This window comes from Leuciscus leuciscus (genome assembly GCF_965113295.1).
Source record: "Leuciscus leuciscus genome assembly, chromosome: 7".
NCBI lineage: Eukaryota > Metazoa > Chordata > Actinopteri > Cypriniformes > Leuciscidae > Leuciscus > Leuciscus leuciscus.
In genome coordinates, this window is record NC_138731.1 from 35,188,593 (window position 1) to 35,204,468 (window position 15,876).

The following is a 15,876-nucleotide window of genomic DNA, read 5'->3' on the forward strand; positions in this document are numbered from 1 at the left end:
TAAAACACTAAGCATGCGTATGCACAAATTTGTGCGTTTAATCTGAGTATGAACATTTAAAGGTGCATTGAGTAATATTTAGGAGGATCTGTTGACAGAAATTCAATTTCATATACATAACTATGTTTTCAGTGGTGTATAAAGACCTTACATAATGAACCTTATGTTTTTATCTCTTTAGAATGAGCCATTTCTGTCTACATACACCGCGGGTCCCCTTACATTGAAATAGCCAGTATGCACCACCATTATGGACCATTATGTTTCTACAGTAGCCCTAAACGGACAAACGCGTTTCGTCACTATGTTGTTCTTCGTGCAAAGAAGCTAGCTAAAGTCAGCAAATAAAACACTGACACAATGATAAACAAGTAACAATAATATTAACAAAAACATTTAGTTTTTCTGAATAATTAAGTCAACCTCATTTCTTAATTAATCTTTGTAAAGAAACCTCATTGCTTAACTGGCTACTCTCTGTTGTCTCAGACGACGACATCTTTTCCTGCCGGCCACCGTGACTTCTGTTGGTTGCAATTCGCAACTTCACCACTAGATCCCACTAAAAATTACACAGTGCACCTTTGAAATTATTAACCAAAAACTTTCATGGTAAAATTTATTCTAAACTTACGAATTTTTTTTAGAAACAACTGAAACCACATTTACGCAAAAGGAACTTTCTCTGTGCGGCCTTATAATCGTGTTATATTTTATATAAGAAGTTATATTTCATCTTAACATGACTATAATTATATATATTATATTATTTAATTTTTATATTATATTATATTATTAAATTTTTATTTAATTATGTAATAAAATTTATAAATAATAAAATTTCATTTCATCTTAAATATATTTCATCATATACAGTGAAAGATTATAAAAAGCTGTGTTATAGATTTAGCTGTTTCTCTGAATAACGCAGAAATACAGCTGGCTAATGAGAGGTCTGTAATCTGGTTCTGTATAAGAGGTGTTTATTGTGTTTAAACTGGTTTTGAGGATGACACGTTTTGTCATTTGAGGTTTTGAGGTTGCTCGAGGATCTGGCGAGAGCGCGTCTAGAGAGCGGCATGTTTGACGAGAGGGACAAAAGTCTGTACAAGAAAAGTTGTGCAGAAATCCCTTATATGGAGATGGTTTGGGCGTGTTTTATGTAAATGACTAACCTTGGGCACACGGCCATTAATTTACAATACTCCAAATTCACTAGCATTAGAACGAGACTAAGAACAGATTCATGTGCGTACGCACGTGTTGTGAATTAGATGGAGATTTTTCATGGAAAGTTCTCCTGGGTGTACAAATACGAAATAATCCAAGCGATTATTAGTGAATGAGACCCAATATCTTGAGGTGTGGTAACCATGGTATAAACGGAATAATTGACTCCAGGCCGTTGAATTATTAAAAAATTAATGTACTTGACGCTTCGCATTGTGGCCGCATTACCACATTGGGTATGCATAATTTTTCAATATTTCAATGGCCTGTCGTCGTTCAAATCCTGTATATGAAACTGCTCACTCATTCACTCATCCATTATTCACTACAGTGAATGCTATCCTTCACTATATGGCGTAAGGTTGAGTGAAAATGAGTTACACATAAGGAAAAAACATTTCTGATCTCACCTCCCGTGCTGAAATGCATTTCCCCCCAAAAAATTTATTTATGATTGGTGAAGTTTTTTTAAGATGTATACAGAGATGGAAATGGAAATGGGAATTGAAAGGGAAAGGGCTGCCATATTTTTGTAAATATTGTGTTGGGTTGACTTAGGAAGAATGTAATTGTCTTCAATGTGAATTAAATCTGGATGAGGTCTTGCCTTCATTCATATAAAATCTGTGCAACAGTAGTAAGGGCAGGGCAGGGCAGGGCAGGTCCAGAACGTATGGATTAGGGTAGCTCAAAAATCTGATTTTAATTGAATTTCATTCAAACCACATATGGATGTAGTTTGGATTGGGTTTGCTTTTCAGACTACTAACAACTGAGTTGAATATTCCAAACAATTAGATTTTTTTTCCTAGCATTACAATCTATTTTTATTTATTTTTGCTTCAAAGGAATTATAGAGCAGTTCGGCAAAAGAACAGATGAATTTTGCAAATGAATGTGAGCCTGACACTTAAACAAGAAGGTTTGTTTAGATTGTATGTTGAATGGTTTGTTGTTCTGGTTCCACTTTGTCCAGTTATTTCTTCCTAGTTCCACTGTTCATCCTCTTTCTCATTATTGCTTATTTCCTTTATATTCAGTACATTAGTAAACATCTTGAAGGCCTTCTAGCAGCGCAGGGCCTCCAATTTTTAATGTGAAGCCTCTTTGCACTTTGTTTCCTGTCTGACTATTAAACATTTTTTGTGTGTAGTAAAAGCTAAACAGATGCAGTCCAATTAAATACAACAACTGTGGAAAAAAGGCTAATGGTGTAAATCCTAGTCTTGGTTCAGATGTTCTTATGTTGACCTGTTTTAACTTAATACCACCAAATGCAAAAGAAATAGCTTATTTCAGTTTCTTCTGTAATATTCATGAGCTCACTGGCTGTTTCATTTCCTTTGCACAATGACCTGAGCTCTTTTTCTTTGAGGTTGATAATTACTGTCTGAGAAGGATCTCGGTGCCTTTGTGAATGACTTCTTTAACCTCATCCTTCTCATAAACCACCCTCTGTAAGCACGAAATCCTCAGTTTCCTCACAGGCCACGAGTATTATGTTGCTTACATCTACTTATTGGCGAGGTTATAGCAAGATCAGTCAAGTGCCAGGAGGGTATTCCACCAACACATGAGGATCAATATCAGAATTGGCCGGCAACCAAATGTACAATCCCTTTCCTCTCGATTTTCTCCCGTCAATGTAAAGACCGACTAATCACAAGCACATTCATGTCAACCTCCAATGAAACCCTGTAATCTGGGAGGATCATGTTTGATTGGTGTAGCAAGATCCTTAGTATCTCTTTTTCATGGGAATTGTTTTTGTCTTAAAGTCCCCCTGTAGTCAATAATTGTATCCCTTAAAATTAATTTCTGATCACCAAAATGATCAAATTTAAACAGTTTTTCTGCTGTGTGTGAACTACACCCTTTCTTCATTTATTATAAGCGGATCCATGAATATGAAATTTAGCCCCGCTTCCACTCAATCACACCACCAGCGCAGAGATCCACTCAATCAACTTTACTGAATTAAAAGCTGCACAATGATATCGCTCTTTACAACGTCGGACTCATAACTGTAATTAATATGATTAGCCTTTTGCTTTACTACGTTATCAAACAGCTAATAATGTGTTGCTAATGTTACACAAACCATGTTCCCTTTCGCCATCAGACCGCTGCCTTCTGAAAATCAGTATCCTTAGAACGTCAGTGGAGAAAGGCTCATAGTTCATCATAACATCATATACATAATGCACCTGCTATATTAAATGTAACCGATTTTTCATATCAACAGAAAAATATACTGGGATAACCTTCTCTTGAGACTCGTGATTGGTTACAAGGTAGTTTGTGATGTAAGAAACACCAGAGATTTCAAACCGTGTTTTTGAGACTGTTTTTTTATTTTTTTTTATTAGTTTTATTATTAGTTTTAAGGAGAAAATACTCAGCAATGGTGTTGACTTGTGAATTTGCACATGGTTTGTCTTAAAGCATATTAAAAAACACATAGACCTTTAAAAAACATTTAAAAACTTGATTTTCACCACGGGGGACTCTAGAGTAAGAATACCTCATGGCATTTAGAGGAGAATTTATTAGGAGACGGCTGAACTGATGCAATCATATAGCGTCAAACACGGTTTCCTTGAAGATAAATATTGAGTTATGCAAATAGGGCTTTTTGTTTTCACCTTACGAGTGATAAAATGCAATGAATACCAGTTGACAGGGCTAAAATACACCTTGACAGCACCTTTATTTAGCAGAGAAAAAATGATGGAAATATGCCGCTCGCCAAGAGACATTTATGGTTCACTTGTTTGTTTCACTAACTGCCATCCTCTGATATCCTGAGCATTAATCTCTACTCTTGTTTTAATATTGGGGTGTTTGCTATATTTTTTTTCATCTTTGAATGGCCTTTTCTCGACAGGAGTGTATTACTCATTTTTCATTACCCTAGAGAAAAAACGGCAGGCTAAATTCAGGAAGTAGGGGTGCAGCGAGCGAAACAGTTCAGTCAGTGCCAAAGCAGCTGTGCTGTTAGATTTCACAGTTACGTTTTTACACATTAAAACTCTAAAGGGTAAAGAAGTTTGATTTTAGGTGCTTTTGACTACCAGCTTCAGTTTTTTTATGTTGCTGTCATTCCTCCTTAATTGTTTTTGCCATAAATGAAGGTGGTTTATATAAAAGCAAGTGGTCATCAAGAAGATTCAAACGTGCTGCCATGAGGCCTTATGGATTATTGAGCAGTGTTTTACATCGCTGTAAATTAACCCAATAAAAACTCCAAGCATTGTTCAATTCAGTCCACACATTACGCAATGGTTATCAATCGAATCGGGTTGTTTGAATAAAAACGTGTTTCTAATATACAGCTTTCTCTAGGGAAAGTAAATCTTCCCCTGAGTTTGGCACAATGGGTCTGCATAGCGCTGAGGAGTGTTAGCAATGACTATGTTTACATGTGTACCAAAAATGTGATTATTTCCAATAATCAGAGTAAGGACTTAATTGCAGTAAGATGTTTATGTAACATACGTAGGCCAGTAAGAGCTGTGCGTGTAAACCTCACTCCCCTCAAGAGGCACGCTAGCGACTGATGCTATCGGCTGCGGTCTTTAGTGTCCTTGTTCGCATGCCTGAGACCCCGGATCGAATCCCGCTCAGAGCGGGACGAGTAGGACCGGTTACATTTGGTGCCGTGACCCGGATGGGAGTGAGGTTTAGGGGGATGCGTGTAACAGACGTGGGCCAGTACGCCTACGCTGCATCGCTTTCTTGACACTGCCTCTGGATGAAGATACGGAGCAGAGACTGCGCAGTGAGTTGTGCTGACAATTAAGAGTTTAGTGATTCAGAGCATACCTGTCAACACTCCCGTTTTCCCCGGGAGTCTCCCGTATTTCACACCCATCTCCCGCCCCCCTCCTGTTTTGTTATTTCTCCCGTGAAACTCCCGTTATTTGTATGGCCCAAACGTCGTTATATGAATTATCACATCAATATATTATTCCAAGGTTGTCCATTTGCCAGATCTTGTATGAAACCCATCCTACTAGTACTCGCGCAATTAACACATTATACAAATTTCAACCCATTTGTGAGCTCAACCTGGCAACCTACAACCCAGTTGTGCCGTCGATATCTGCCCAGGTAGTAGACGCGGGAAGTTGAATAAGCGTTACTGGTAGAAATGGGAAAAGACTCAGTGTTAAGTAAATATTTAACGCAATTAACGCAGCATCCGTTTTTTTCTGTCATCCTTTGGCTGCATGGCGTCACATTAAATGATGCGCTTTTATTCTTGCTAATGCTTTTAAACCATTTCAAGCCAAATCTTAGGCTACTTATTTTATAAAAATATATTTATAAAAATATATATTTTAAAAGCGGAAAGCGCATCACTCATTCCTGGGAATACATTTGACATCGCTGCCTGACTTTGACGGAAATAAATATCCTACGCCAAAAGTAGGCTACCATAGAAAAAGTCTCAGCTGTGCTCAGATTTGTAAATCCTAGTTGCTTTGGTTTTTCAATCCAGTTTTGCCCCGTGGCTCAAAAGGGACACAACAAAAATAGGGACACACGAGAAAGCCAAAATAGAATGCAAAATGTATTAACAAAATAGAACTATACAGAAAAAAAAGAAGAAAAAAAAACTACGTAGCCTACAACGGTAACAGTGAACAAATTCATAAACCGTGCACGCTTTCGCAATCGTTCTTTCGCAATAGTTGTTTGTAATATTCAGTTCCTGTGAAAAATTGTGAAATACTGTTCCAATAGGTGAAGTTACACAACAATATGCTGATTGATTACATAACAATATTTGGATGTAATATTCAGGTCCAGTGAAAATCTGTTCCAGTTAATGGAGTAGGCTATACACAGGTGATGAGTAGGCTAATATTCACTACCGGTAAACTCCACCCGCTGGAACAGTTTCTTACAGTAACTGAATATTACACAACATCACCCGTCCTGTTCAGTCTTGAAAACTGTAGCCTACTCACAGATTTGTGGCCTATACCTTATTTTAGAAATCTGTTTTTCTGTAGGCTATATTGATTTGTTGTGTATTGTTAAGATGAATACAACTGTCTTAACTGAATTTTTCTATGATTTGGCGATGGGGTGTGTAATGTATAGGCTAGATGACATGAAACCGCATGTGGTGGAACTGAAACACCCCCCAGGTCTCCCGTATTTTGGTACCCAAATGTTGACAGGTATGATTCAGAGTGAAGGGAGAAATTCAGAATAACGTTTCATTATTCATTCAAAAACATTAATGAACTTGTGTGAACGACACACGACATCCGTGCACGTCCGAGCACATGCGCACATTGGTCAGAGCGGTAATAATGCGATTAAGGTGTTTACATGCTTGTTTATTGCGATTAAGTTCAGCGTACGCCAGATAGTTTTATATGCGAGATATTTCAATGCGAGTATGGTTACTATGATTGAGCTTAAATCGCATTAGTTTGAGCGAAGTATTGCGTTAACATGAGGTAAAGTTTAATCGCAATATTGCCGAAATCCCATTATAATGGCATTATGAGGGTACATGTAAACACACTCATTGAAACCATGATCAGGCAGCATAATTCCTCCCCACATGTTACATTCAGCTCAACTCATGAGTCAATCAACTCATGCCTTTTTAACTTTGAAAAAAAGTGTAGGCCTACTCTTATGTGTCCAAAAAGTCCTGATCGATTCTACCACAGCTTTGTGCATATCATATTACCATAGTAATACTACTGGATCTGATGCAACATACGTAGGGAAATAAAGTTAGTTAGTCTATGACAAAACATTAATTTAAAAATAATCATGCTTTAATTTCTTTCAGATTGCATATGCTGCGGTGGACTGCACAAAGGGACAAAACCATGAGTTGTGTAAACAGGAAGGAGTTGAGGGCTACCCTACATTCAACTATTACAACTATGGGAAGTTCAGCGAGAAATACAATGGGGAAAGAGGGGTAAGTGATCTTTCATGTGAGTGATTTGAATATAATACAATGGAACACTTAAACATTTATCGCATTTGACAAAATATCAAAATAAGTTGCATTATTGTAGCGAAAGCACTAGCAAACTTTTCAAGCAAAATATTTAATGGGTTTGAAATTATAATGATTGGATCATGATTGAGATCCTTCTGATTGTCAAACTTCAGGTACAATTAGATTTGTGCTCCATCTAGTTCCAACCATATGTATTGTGTTAAAATATGTGTATTTATTTAAACATAATTATTGTTTATGTTTTATGTTATTTTAAAATTTGTTATTGAATGGAATGGGAGCCCCAGGGCCCACTAACACCGTGTCTTCACTGAATGCCAGCGACGTGACAAAAGAAAATAGAACCCATTATAAACAGTGATGCTGTCTACACTGGATGCAGCATGACATGATACGACAAATCCCTGACCGAAAACTGATGCCTCGTTCTATTTATGATGTACTCCAAGCACTCATGAATGTCATGATTCTTCATAGGAAGGACAAATGGATTTGCTACGGTCACTTGTCGCATCCAGTATAGACAGCTTCTGTTGTGGCGTGTGTAGACACGGTGTAAAATTATTGTTAATATATAAAAATATTTAAATTATTTAAAATGATAAAAAAAATCCCCTTTCTTTTAGTCAAAAAGACAGCCTGACATCATCCTGTTGTATCATATCCTGAGTCTGAAGTAATTTCTTACGCTTTTCTAGTGCGGCGTCACCTTCCGTGAAACATGTCCACAGTTAATGTGATGAACTACAGTTCACCTGTGGTTACTTTGCTTTAAATTACCTGTGTGATACATACATGCACTAAAAATCCCAGCAGAGACAGAAAAGTTCTAGCATAATTTGTTTGCGAATGCCACATGGTTTATTTAGTCTCAGTTGTCTTTATTTGATATAAATTTCATGAATTTGAATTGAAGCATCCAAAAAAAATGTTGGGGCCACTGTGGTGATTATTTTCACATTATGAGATAAACTGTTTTTCATTTCTCACTGTGTATACTGTCTACACCATACAGGAAGCTGGCTTTACTGGTTTCATGAGAAGTCTCAGGGGCCGGGACCAAGAGAAAGTGGGCAAGCGGAAGGAGGAGCTCTAATAGTGTGGGCGTGGTTCCTGTAGATGGGAGGAGCCTATCATTGCACTGTGACTTGGGCAGGGACATCCCAGCACTGATGCCACAGACTTGAAACCTCAGCTTAAAAGGCTATTTTTTTATACAGCTGTGCCCTTATGTTTATAATACCAATGTATGACCATCAGACCACTTCAGATATTTTTGCTTTGTTTTGTTTTTTTATGTCCTCCGACATTTTGTGAAATTGTTTCCAAATACTGTGACTTACGTTACTGAAATCCACACCTGAAATCTATGCAACACTGGGCCCTCACTCGCCAGGGTCCCGTACGTGTGATGGGTGGCTGGTGTTTATTGGGGGAAACCAGTTTTTTCCAGGATACTCTGCCATCACTCCCATTCCAGCTAGGAGGAATAATGTGTACAATCGTATTGCAAATATTTTTGTAAAAAAGGAAAAAGGAAAAAAATGCCGTATGACATCATCAAAAAAAAGATGGAGAAAGATGTTGTAGCTGAACTTTGTGGCCTTAAATGTTTGAATAATTGTCGTCCAAATATTTTACTATTTTCGAGAAATACAGTACTTGCGCCAAAATACAGGATCAAATACAAGGACATGTATTCAAAGTATTTTTCCCCTTGTTTTATTGTCAGCTGTGACAGAATAAAATGATGTAACAAAACTGGAAATGCAAAAAAAATGGATAGAATTAATTCTGGAATCCTTGCAATTCTTGGCCCTTCACGTTCCACTGTAAGTTATTGTTCTGATTATTTTAAAAGTCTTGTCTGGTTTGAACGTCTAGACTGGTTATGTAGTCTATGACCCACCCCTCTTTCTGATTTACAATGCTACTCTTGATCTCTAATACACATGGACATTTCCTCTTCCAAGCATGGATGCAAAAGTTGATGATGGGAACCGAAGATCATAACATCTTCATTTATTCAGGAGGGAGATGGTTTGCTTTAAGGCATGTTGAGTGATGCTCATTTAACATGTCTCGCTGGTTTAAACAGTGTAGTGCCGGAGGATCCTTTTTACTTGCTCTCTGCCAGATGTTGGCACTCTTAGTGATACCACAACCATTCCCAATATCTCTGTGGCGACTACACTATTGTGTGTGTGGAAAACTCCCTGCTCTAGGCAGTATACATATTTAATGGTCTTGTAGCTGAACTTTTGTTGCATAATTCAGAAGCTTGGTTTGTTTCATTATAAATAAGGTTCTCAGGGATAGCGAAACACAATTGAAGAGCACTAGCGCTCACCGTAATTTGCAATCCAGTTGAGTGTTCTCTATTCACGTCGCCGAATTATGAATTGTTTACATGTGTCTTTGGGAGATGGAACACAAAAACAAAAAAATCATTGAACAGGATTTCAGTTTACATTTCCTTGCCAAATTTGCGGCAAGAAGCATTGAATAAAACATGAGCCAAGGAACGCTGATGCATAGATGTCAATTATATGTGAGATAATGGCTTCAAGTTCAAATACTGTCTTTAAGAGTGAAGAATAAAGATCACATGCTGGATTTGTATCATGTAGCTGATGGTAAAAGGGTCCAAATGAGGGGAAGGGTTGGGATAGCTTGTCAGAACATGTTCAATAATGGTCCAAAATGACAGATGTAATGAATGAGCGCTTGCACAGGTTTGTCTCATTACGTGACATTGTTGTCGAGACATGGTTCGTTTGTGCATTGACATTTTCATCAATATTTGGATGGTCAGGGACTTTCATCTGGTTCCTTTGAGTTTTTCTGTTGTGGAAAGATGTGCTTTGTCTTATCCCAAAGGTCTGTGAAATGTGGGAGCAACCACGATGCCAAGAAGTCACTGTCGCCTTTATTTTTTTTGTGCCCAGCCATATGTACAGTTTTGCTGCATTGATGAACACAATGCAAAATAAAAGGCATTCGTTTCCAAGAACCATTGTCCAAATTATTCATATAATATTATGTTAATATTTCTTATTTGGTTATAAACATAGCCATGAAATGCAAGCAGGGTTGTAATAGAGCTTCACTATTACTTCTTACCCAGGGGATGATGGTGAAAAAATCCATTGACTTAAATTGAAGGCATATTATAATACTTTAAAATAAAGATCTTATAATATTTTATAATAGAGACCTGGGCAGGCTCTTTTTGACAACATTGTGCTAAAAAATAATGCCCAGAAAATATTAGTAGCCACATTGCATCACTTTGGCATCATACCTGTGAGTTTTTTGGGGGTTTTTTTGGACAATTTGTTCAGAGCTTTTGTTTGTACAAAACCAAAGGACAAATGTGGGTTAGTTTGCTGATTTTGTCTGCCTGGCTGACAGATCATTTGTTTTCTATTTGGAAACTATTGTCTGCAATAAGGTGACATACTTTAAAAAAAACTTTTCCCTAGCATTCAACTATTTTACTTCCCTGTAAATGGGGTGAAAATACATGCACACATGCTTATTAGATATCAACTTTTATCCTACTATTTGAAATTAGACATTTTGTCAGGTTAATGAAGCCAACAGAGTGAGACGTCTGACCAAAAACTGCTGTTTTTGATGCTGTTCTTTTTTTTTTGTTCGTCTTTTTGTAGACACTCACATGGTAAATATGGGTAGATATGTCATTACTTTTGAAAAGTAGAAAATTATTCTTCCCCTGCTGTCAATTAGCACCCATGCTGTCATGGTTGCTACAACAGAGTACAACAAATAAACGACCTGATGAAACTGAGAAAACTAGCACTACTGTGCGGTTTCTGAGTAATTTCATATCAAACTTTTCTGTCAGGTGTTTCTGTTTACGAAAGTTTTCCTGGACTAATTATGTCATGATCTCAAACGATCCGAGGCCTTTGCCATCAAACCCCATAGGAACCCTTGTAAGAGGTTTGGCAGATTGGAAACTCAAGGGATGAGTCACTTTTGGACATTTAAACTGCTGCCCGTGGAGAAACACCTGCTGGTGAAAAGCATGTGTTGTCAAGTGCAATATGTGACTGTTTAATGGTTTGGAGAGAGGGATGGTTCCATCAGAATTACATGGAGGAAGCTACTGAGGGTGCAGGCAATTATTTTGCCTGGATGCACCAGTCAGAACCAGGGGTAAAAACAGGACAAGAAAATGCCAGCTTAAATGAAAGTAAAGAAATGGAAGATAAACACCTGTGTGTAATACAGAGTACATACTGTATGTTCCTCTGTATAATTGGGTGATGCCAAAAGTTAATAAAGTGTATCCATTCTCTCTGACCTTAAACATCCAGGATATAGTGAGCTGTCATAATCCAGACAGATTGTCAACCACCTCTTTATCTCCAGGAAATTGTTTGCCAGTGAAGATTGAATGCAGGCCAAAAACTTTGTATCCATCAAATACTAGCATAAAGCAACTACATAAGGGGTGGGCCGTGGGTGATACCGGTAGAAATCTTGCTGTGCTGCTCCATCACCATAGCTTATCATTTGAATGTGTTTTTAAGCATCCCGATTAAAAAACAAGTGATATTAAACCATTAAAGTGCAATAAGCAGCAAAAAATAACTAATTTCGCTATATGCACGTGCTTTCTGAGAGACTGTTTCTGAGCACTGTCAGTCTGAGAGACGCGCGCACATAAAGCCGCTGCTCATAGTGCAGTGAGCGAACAGTTCTTTTTGCAGTGAACAGTTGTTGTGCATGAACGGACGAATACACACACTTATGTCAAAATGCCTGTTTTTGCAAGTATCCTCGTAAACAGTCATTTATGTCTTAAGTGAGCATAAACAGTTGAGAAAGAAAATGCACGTGTAACAGTATATTGGATCCGTGCATTAGCTCTTAAAGTGACAGCAGCCTAATAAACCTGCTGCTGTCTGTCTTTAATGTTAATCAAACTACAAAAGAGAGAAAATCTCACTGTTCTTGACTGAATCACTTTTGTAACTTTAATGATAATTTACATAGTGATGACTGTTTTTTTTATACAGTGGATTATACCATTTATGTAGTAATTCTTATTTCGGGGGTTCGAAGTTTTTCATTTGAGTCTTTGTTCTATTGTTACGGTGGCCGAGAAGTGCAAAACAAAACACAATTCCAAAAACAAAACGACAAATTTATAACGCAATGGAAAGACTAAACACAAATTAACAAGTTAGAAAACACAATAACATTTATGAAAACAAAATAACAAATCTGAAAACACAACGACAAATCAGACAAAACGGAAAAGGTAGGTATATGAGTTTATTTTCCTATCACTTGTAATTAGTTTCTTTGTTCTTATTTAATCACAGACTGTTAACTTGTCCTCAGAGAGTTAAATTGAGAGTTTTTTTTTTTTTTTTTTTTTTGTAGTTAAGCTAATATAAAGTTTTTGTGATATTGACAAGAATTATGAAATTTCAATTGTATCAAAAATGTCAATTTCGTAAAACCTTATAGCAAAAATAACTATCCTGATATCGTGAAATAAGATTTTGGTTATATCGCCCACCCCTAAATACTGGCATAAAATTGTCTGCTACTGAGATGTTTTCCTATTCTCAGGCAGGGAAGAAACCTTTCAAGATCCACGTTTGACTAAAAAACGAATGAGCCGATAATAATGCACCGATTATGAAATTTCCTTATCATTAATACACAGACACAGTGTGTGTGAAAGGCAAACAGAATGACAGGAGTCCCTGTACTGTTAATCAATATTATATGTAAATTCATTTATACCCATAATTCAATTTTTGAGACCGTGAATCTATAAAGCCTGATATATTATTTTGTCAATACTTGACTACAGTGCAAATTGTCTCTCCAGTTACATTGCCCTGTTTATAGAGCATTGTTTCACCTGCTGAAATGATCAGTTAGTTCAACACAGTCCTTTCAGCTTGTGGCGTGAAAATGAATAGCCTGTGGAAATATTCAATAATACACATCAACAGGACAGATCTCTCACTGACAGAAGTCAATGGCATAAATACAACCCCATTATGTGTAGACTAGAGATGACGCCAACATCAGCGAGGACTTCAGATGATGCCAGCTCTGAATCAACATACACCACTGCCAAATTTTCCATATATTTTAATCATAATGATCAAAACTTGTCCTATAATTGCTTTAATGAGATCATTGCCCTGCCTAAATTAATACAGGATAACGGCATGATTTGTATTATCTTAGAACTGTAGGCTACATTTTTGACATAGGCTATGGACATTACTTGGTCACCTCTGATAACAGATTACTCTAAATTGAAATGTAGATTTCTGTAAAGCTGCTTTGAAACGATATGTATTGTGAAAAGCGCTATACAAAATTGAATTAAATTTAATTATCTTTACTGGAGGAATAAAGATTTCCTCCACCCTTGCTCTGAAAGCAATAATCAAAATGATATGCACCACTTGCCAAGAAATCAATACAAGCTTAAGTTTAAAAAAAAGCATATGTTTTTGCAGCAGCAACATAATAAGAAAAAACACTTTTGAGCTGTAATTGGGTTTAATGAAAAAGACAGAGGCTGAGTTTAGCATCCATTGAAATGCATAATGATTCTGCTGTTGTTTTTAATCATCCATTGAAATGATATTACACAGACCTATACTGGATCAGTCATTATAGGGGTGCTTTAGGGATGAATGAGCATTTGACGAGAGGTAGCTTTTCCTAGTAATGTCTATATCGGCTTTGCCCAACCCACTGAGCTTGATCTTTTACTCCTCCATATGTTTCTGCAGTATTTTCAGAGGTACAACCACGGCACAGTCAGCCCACTCTACCACTCCACATCCTGTCAGAATGAATGACAACATCTTCACTTGTCACCCTGACAGTCCTGCACTAAATACATAGCTTTACAAATGCCGGCTATTCGTCAAGCTGTCCGTGTAGAACATCAATCTTTAATGCATGGCTGTGTGGAGTGGATGTTTCCAGGAGGTCACTTTAGCCTGAAGAGCTCTCCGTTTCATCCTTGTAAAGACATGGAATTCAGAAGAGCGTGTGATGGATGAATTTGAACGATTCACATCAAAGATCATGCTATTACTATTTCAACACTGACAGAACTACAAAAAGCAAGTCTGATTTTGTGGTTTATGATCTTAAAGAATTTTAAGATGTTATCTTTAAATTCAAAACTGGGGCTGCAAAATTGATATGTGATGATGTGTATGCAGAAGTCACACAACATTGAACATGAAACATTATAGGATAAGATTTCCCTCCACCTTTTCCACTTGACCATCACTAAATCACATTTGACACATTAATCGACCGTCTCTGCTCTATTTTTTGACGTGTCATCCAACAACAACGTTTGTGATGTGATTTATTCCATCAAAACAGTTTCGTGTTTGTTCATCTATTTTTTGTCACTGAATGAAATTGATTTACAACCCCATTTCCAGAAAAGTTGGGCAAGAATCTGATTTGTTCAAAGAAAAGATGTCCAATGTAAATATAAACACATTTTGATTTTGATGGCTGCAACACCTTAAAAAAAAGTTTAGAGAAATTAAAAATAAAAGTCAAAAGATTATAGAATATATAGATTATAGAAGTGCATGCGCCTGCACTCACTCACTCACTCTCTCTCTCTCTCTCTCTCTCTCTCTCTCTCTCTCTCTCGCTCTCTCTCGCACACACACACACACACACACACACACACACACACACACACACACACACACACACACACACACACACACACACACACACATCTAGCCTACATTCTTCTGATATAACAAATACATTTTGGGAAAAATCAGAGGACAAGCTACTTTAATCAAAACCCACAGCCAATCAGAACAGCGTGTGGGCGGGCTCTCGCGGCAAGTGCACAGCCCTGTCCCAAATGGCACCCTAAGCACTCGCGGTCTTCCTCTGTGAGTCCGCACTTTCGTGACGTAACGTCGCTTTGACTGTCGGGACAGTGCAAATGAAGTGTGCCATTTGGGACGGCAATTGCAAGAAAATGGATAGGCTACATAATCAAATTCACAAATAATACACCATTTAAACATTATTCAAATACATAGGCTACTGAGTTACTAAAACAATCTTTGTCAAATAATACACTTGTTTGTTCACAGTTTGAACGTTATTGTTTCCATTTGTTTAATTTCGAGATCTGAGGTGAATTATCCATTGTTGCTTTTACAGCTACAAAGCTGGAGCACTAAATGATATTCAAAGTCACATTACACGCTTTTAAGTAAGGAATAATTGACGACAGGCCGTTGAATTATTAGAAAAATAATGCACACCCGAGGTGGTAATGCGGTCACGACGCGAAGCGGAGTGGCCGTTACACCTCGGGTGTGCATTATTTTTCTAATAATTCAACGGCCTGAAGTCAATTATTCCGCTTATACTACAGTTACCACACCTCGAAACATTGTTCAGATTATGTATTTCAAGACGTTTGTAAAGTTTTTGTCATTAAAACGCTCTTGTATGTTCACACTGCAGGGCTTAATGCTCAATTCCGATTTTTTTTTAAAAATCGATTTTTTTGCAAGGCCGTTCACATTTCCAATTAAATGCGACCTTTTGTGATCTCCTGTGTGAACGTGAAA

The 15,876-nt window shown here is 37.3% G+C and overlaps 1 protein-coding gene across 1 annotated transcript in view; it reads left to right on the forward strand.

The window, feature by feature from the left end:
- Nucleotides 1-10,244, forward strand: part of pdia5 (protein disulfide isomerase family A, member 5) — a 60,593-nt gene extending 50,349 nt beyond the window's left edge. Inside the window, exons 16-17 of the mRNA XM_082175947.1 lie at nt 7,052-7,186; nt 8,247-10,244. Of these exons, the coding sequence (XP_082032073.1) occupies nt 7,052-7,186; nt 8,247-8,327 (216 nt within the window). The 3' untranslated portion in view covers nt 8,328-10,244. The remainder of the gene's footprint in view (nt 1-7,051; nt 7,187-8,246) is intronic.
- Nucleotides 10,245-15,876: the final 5,632 nt, after the last annotated feature.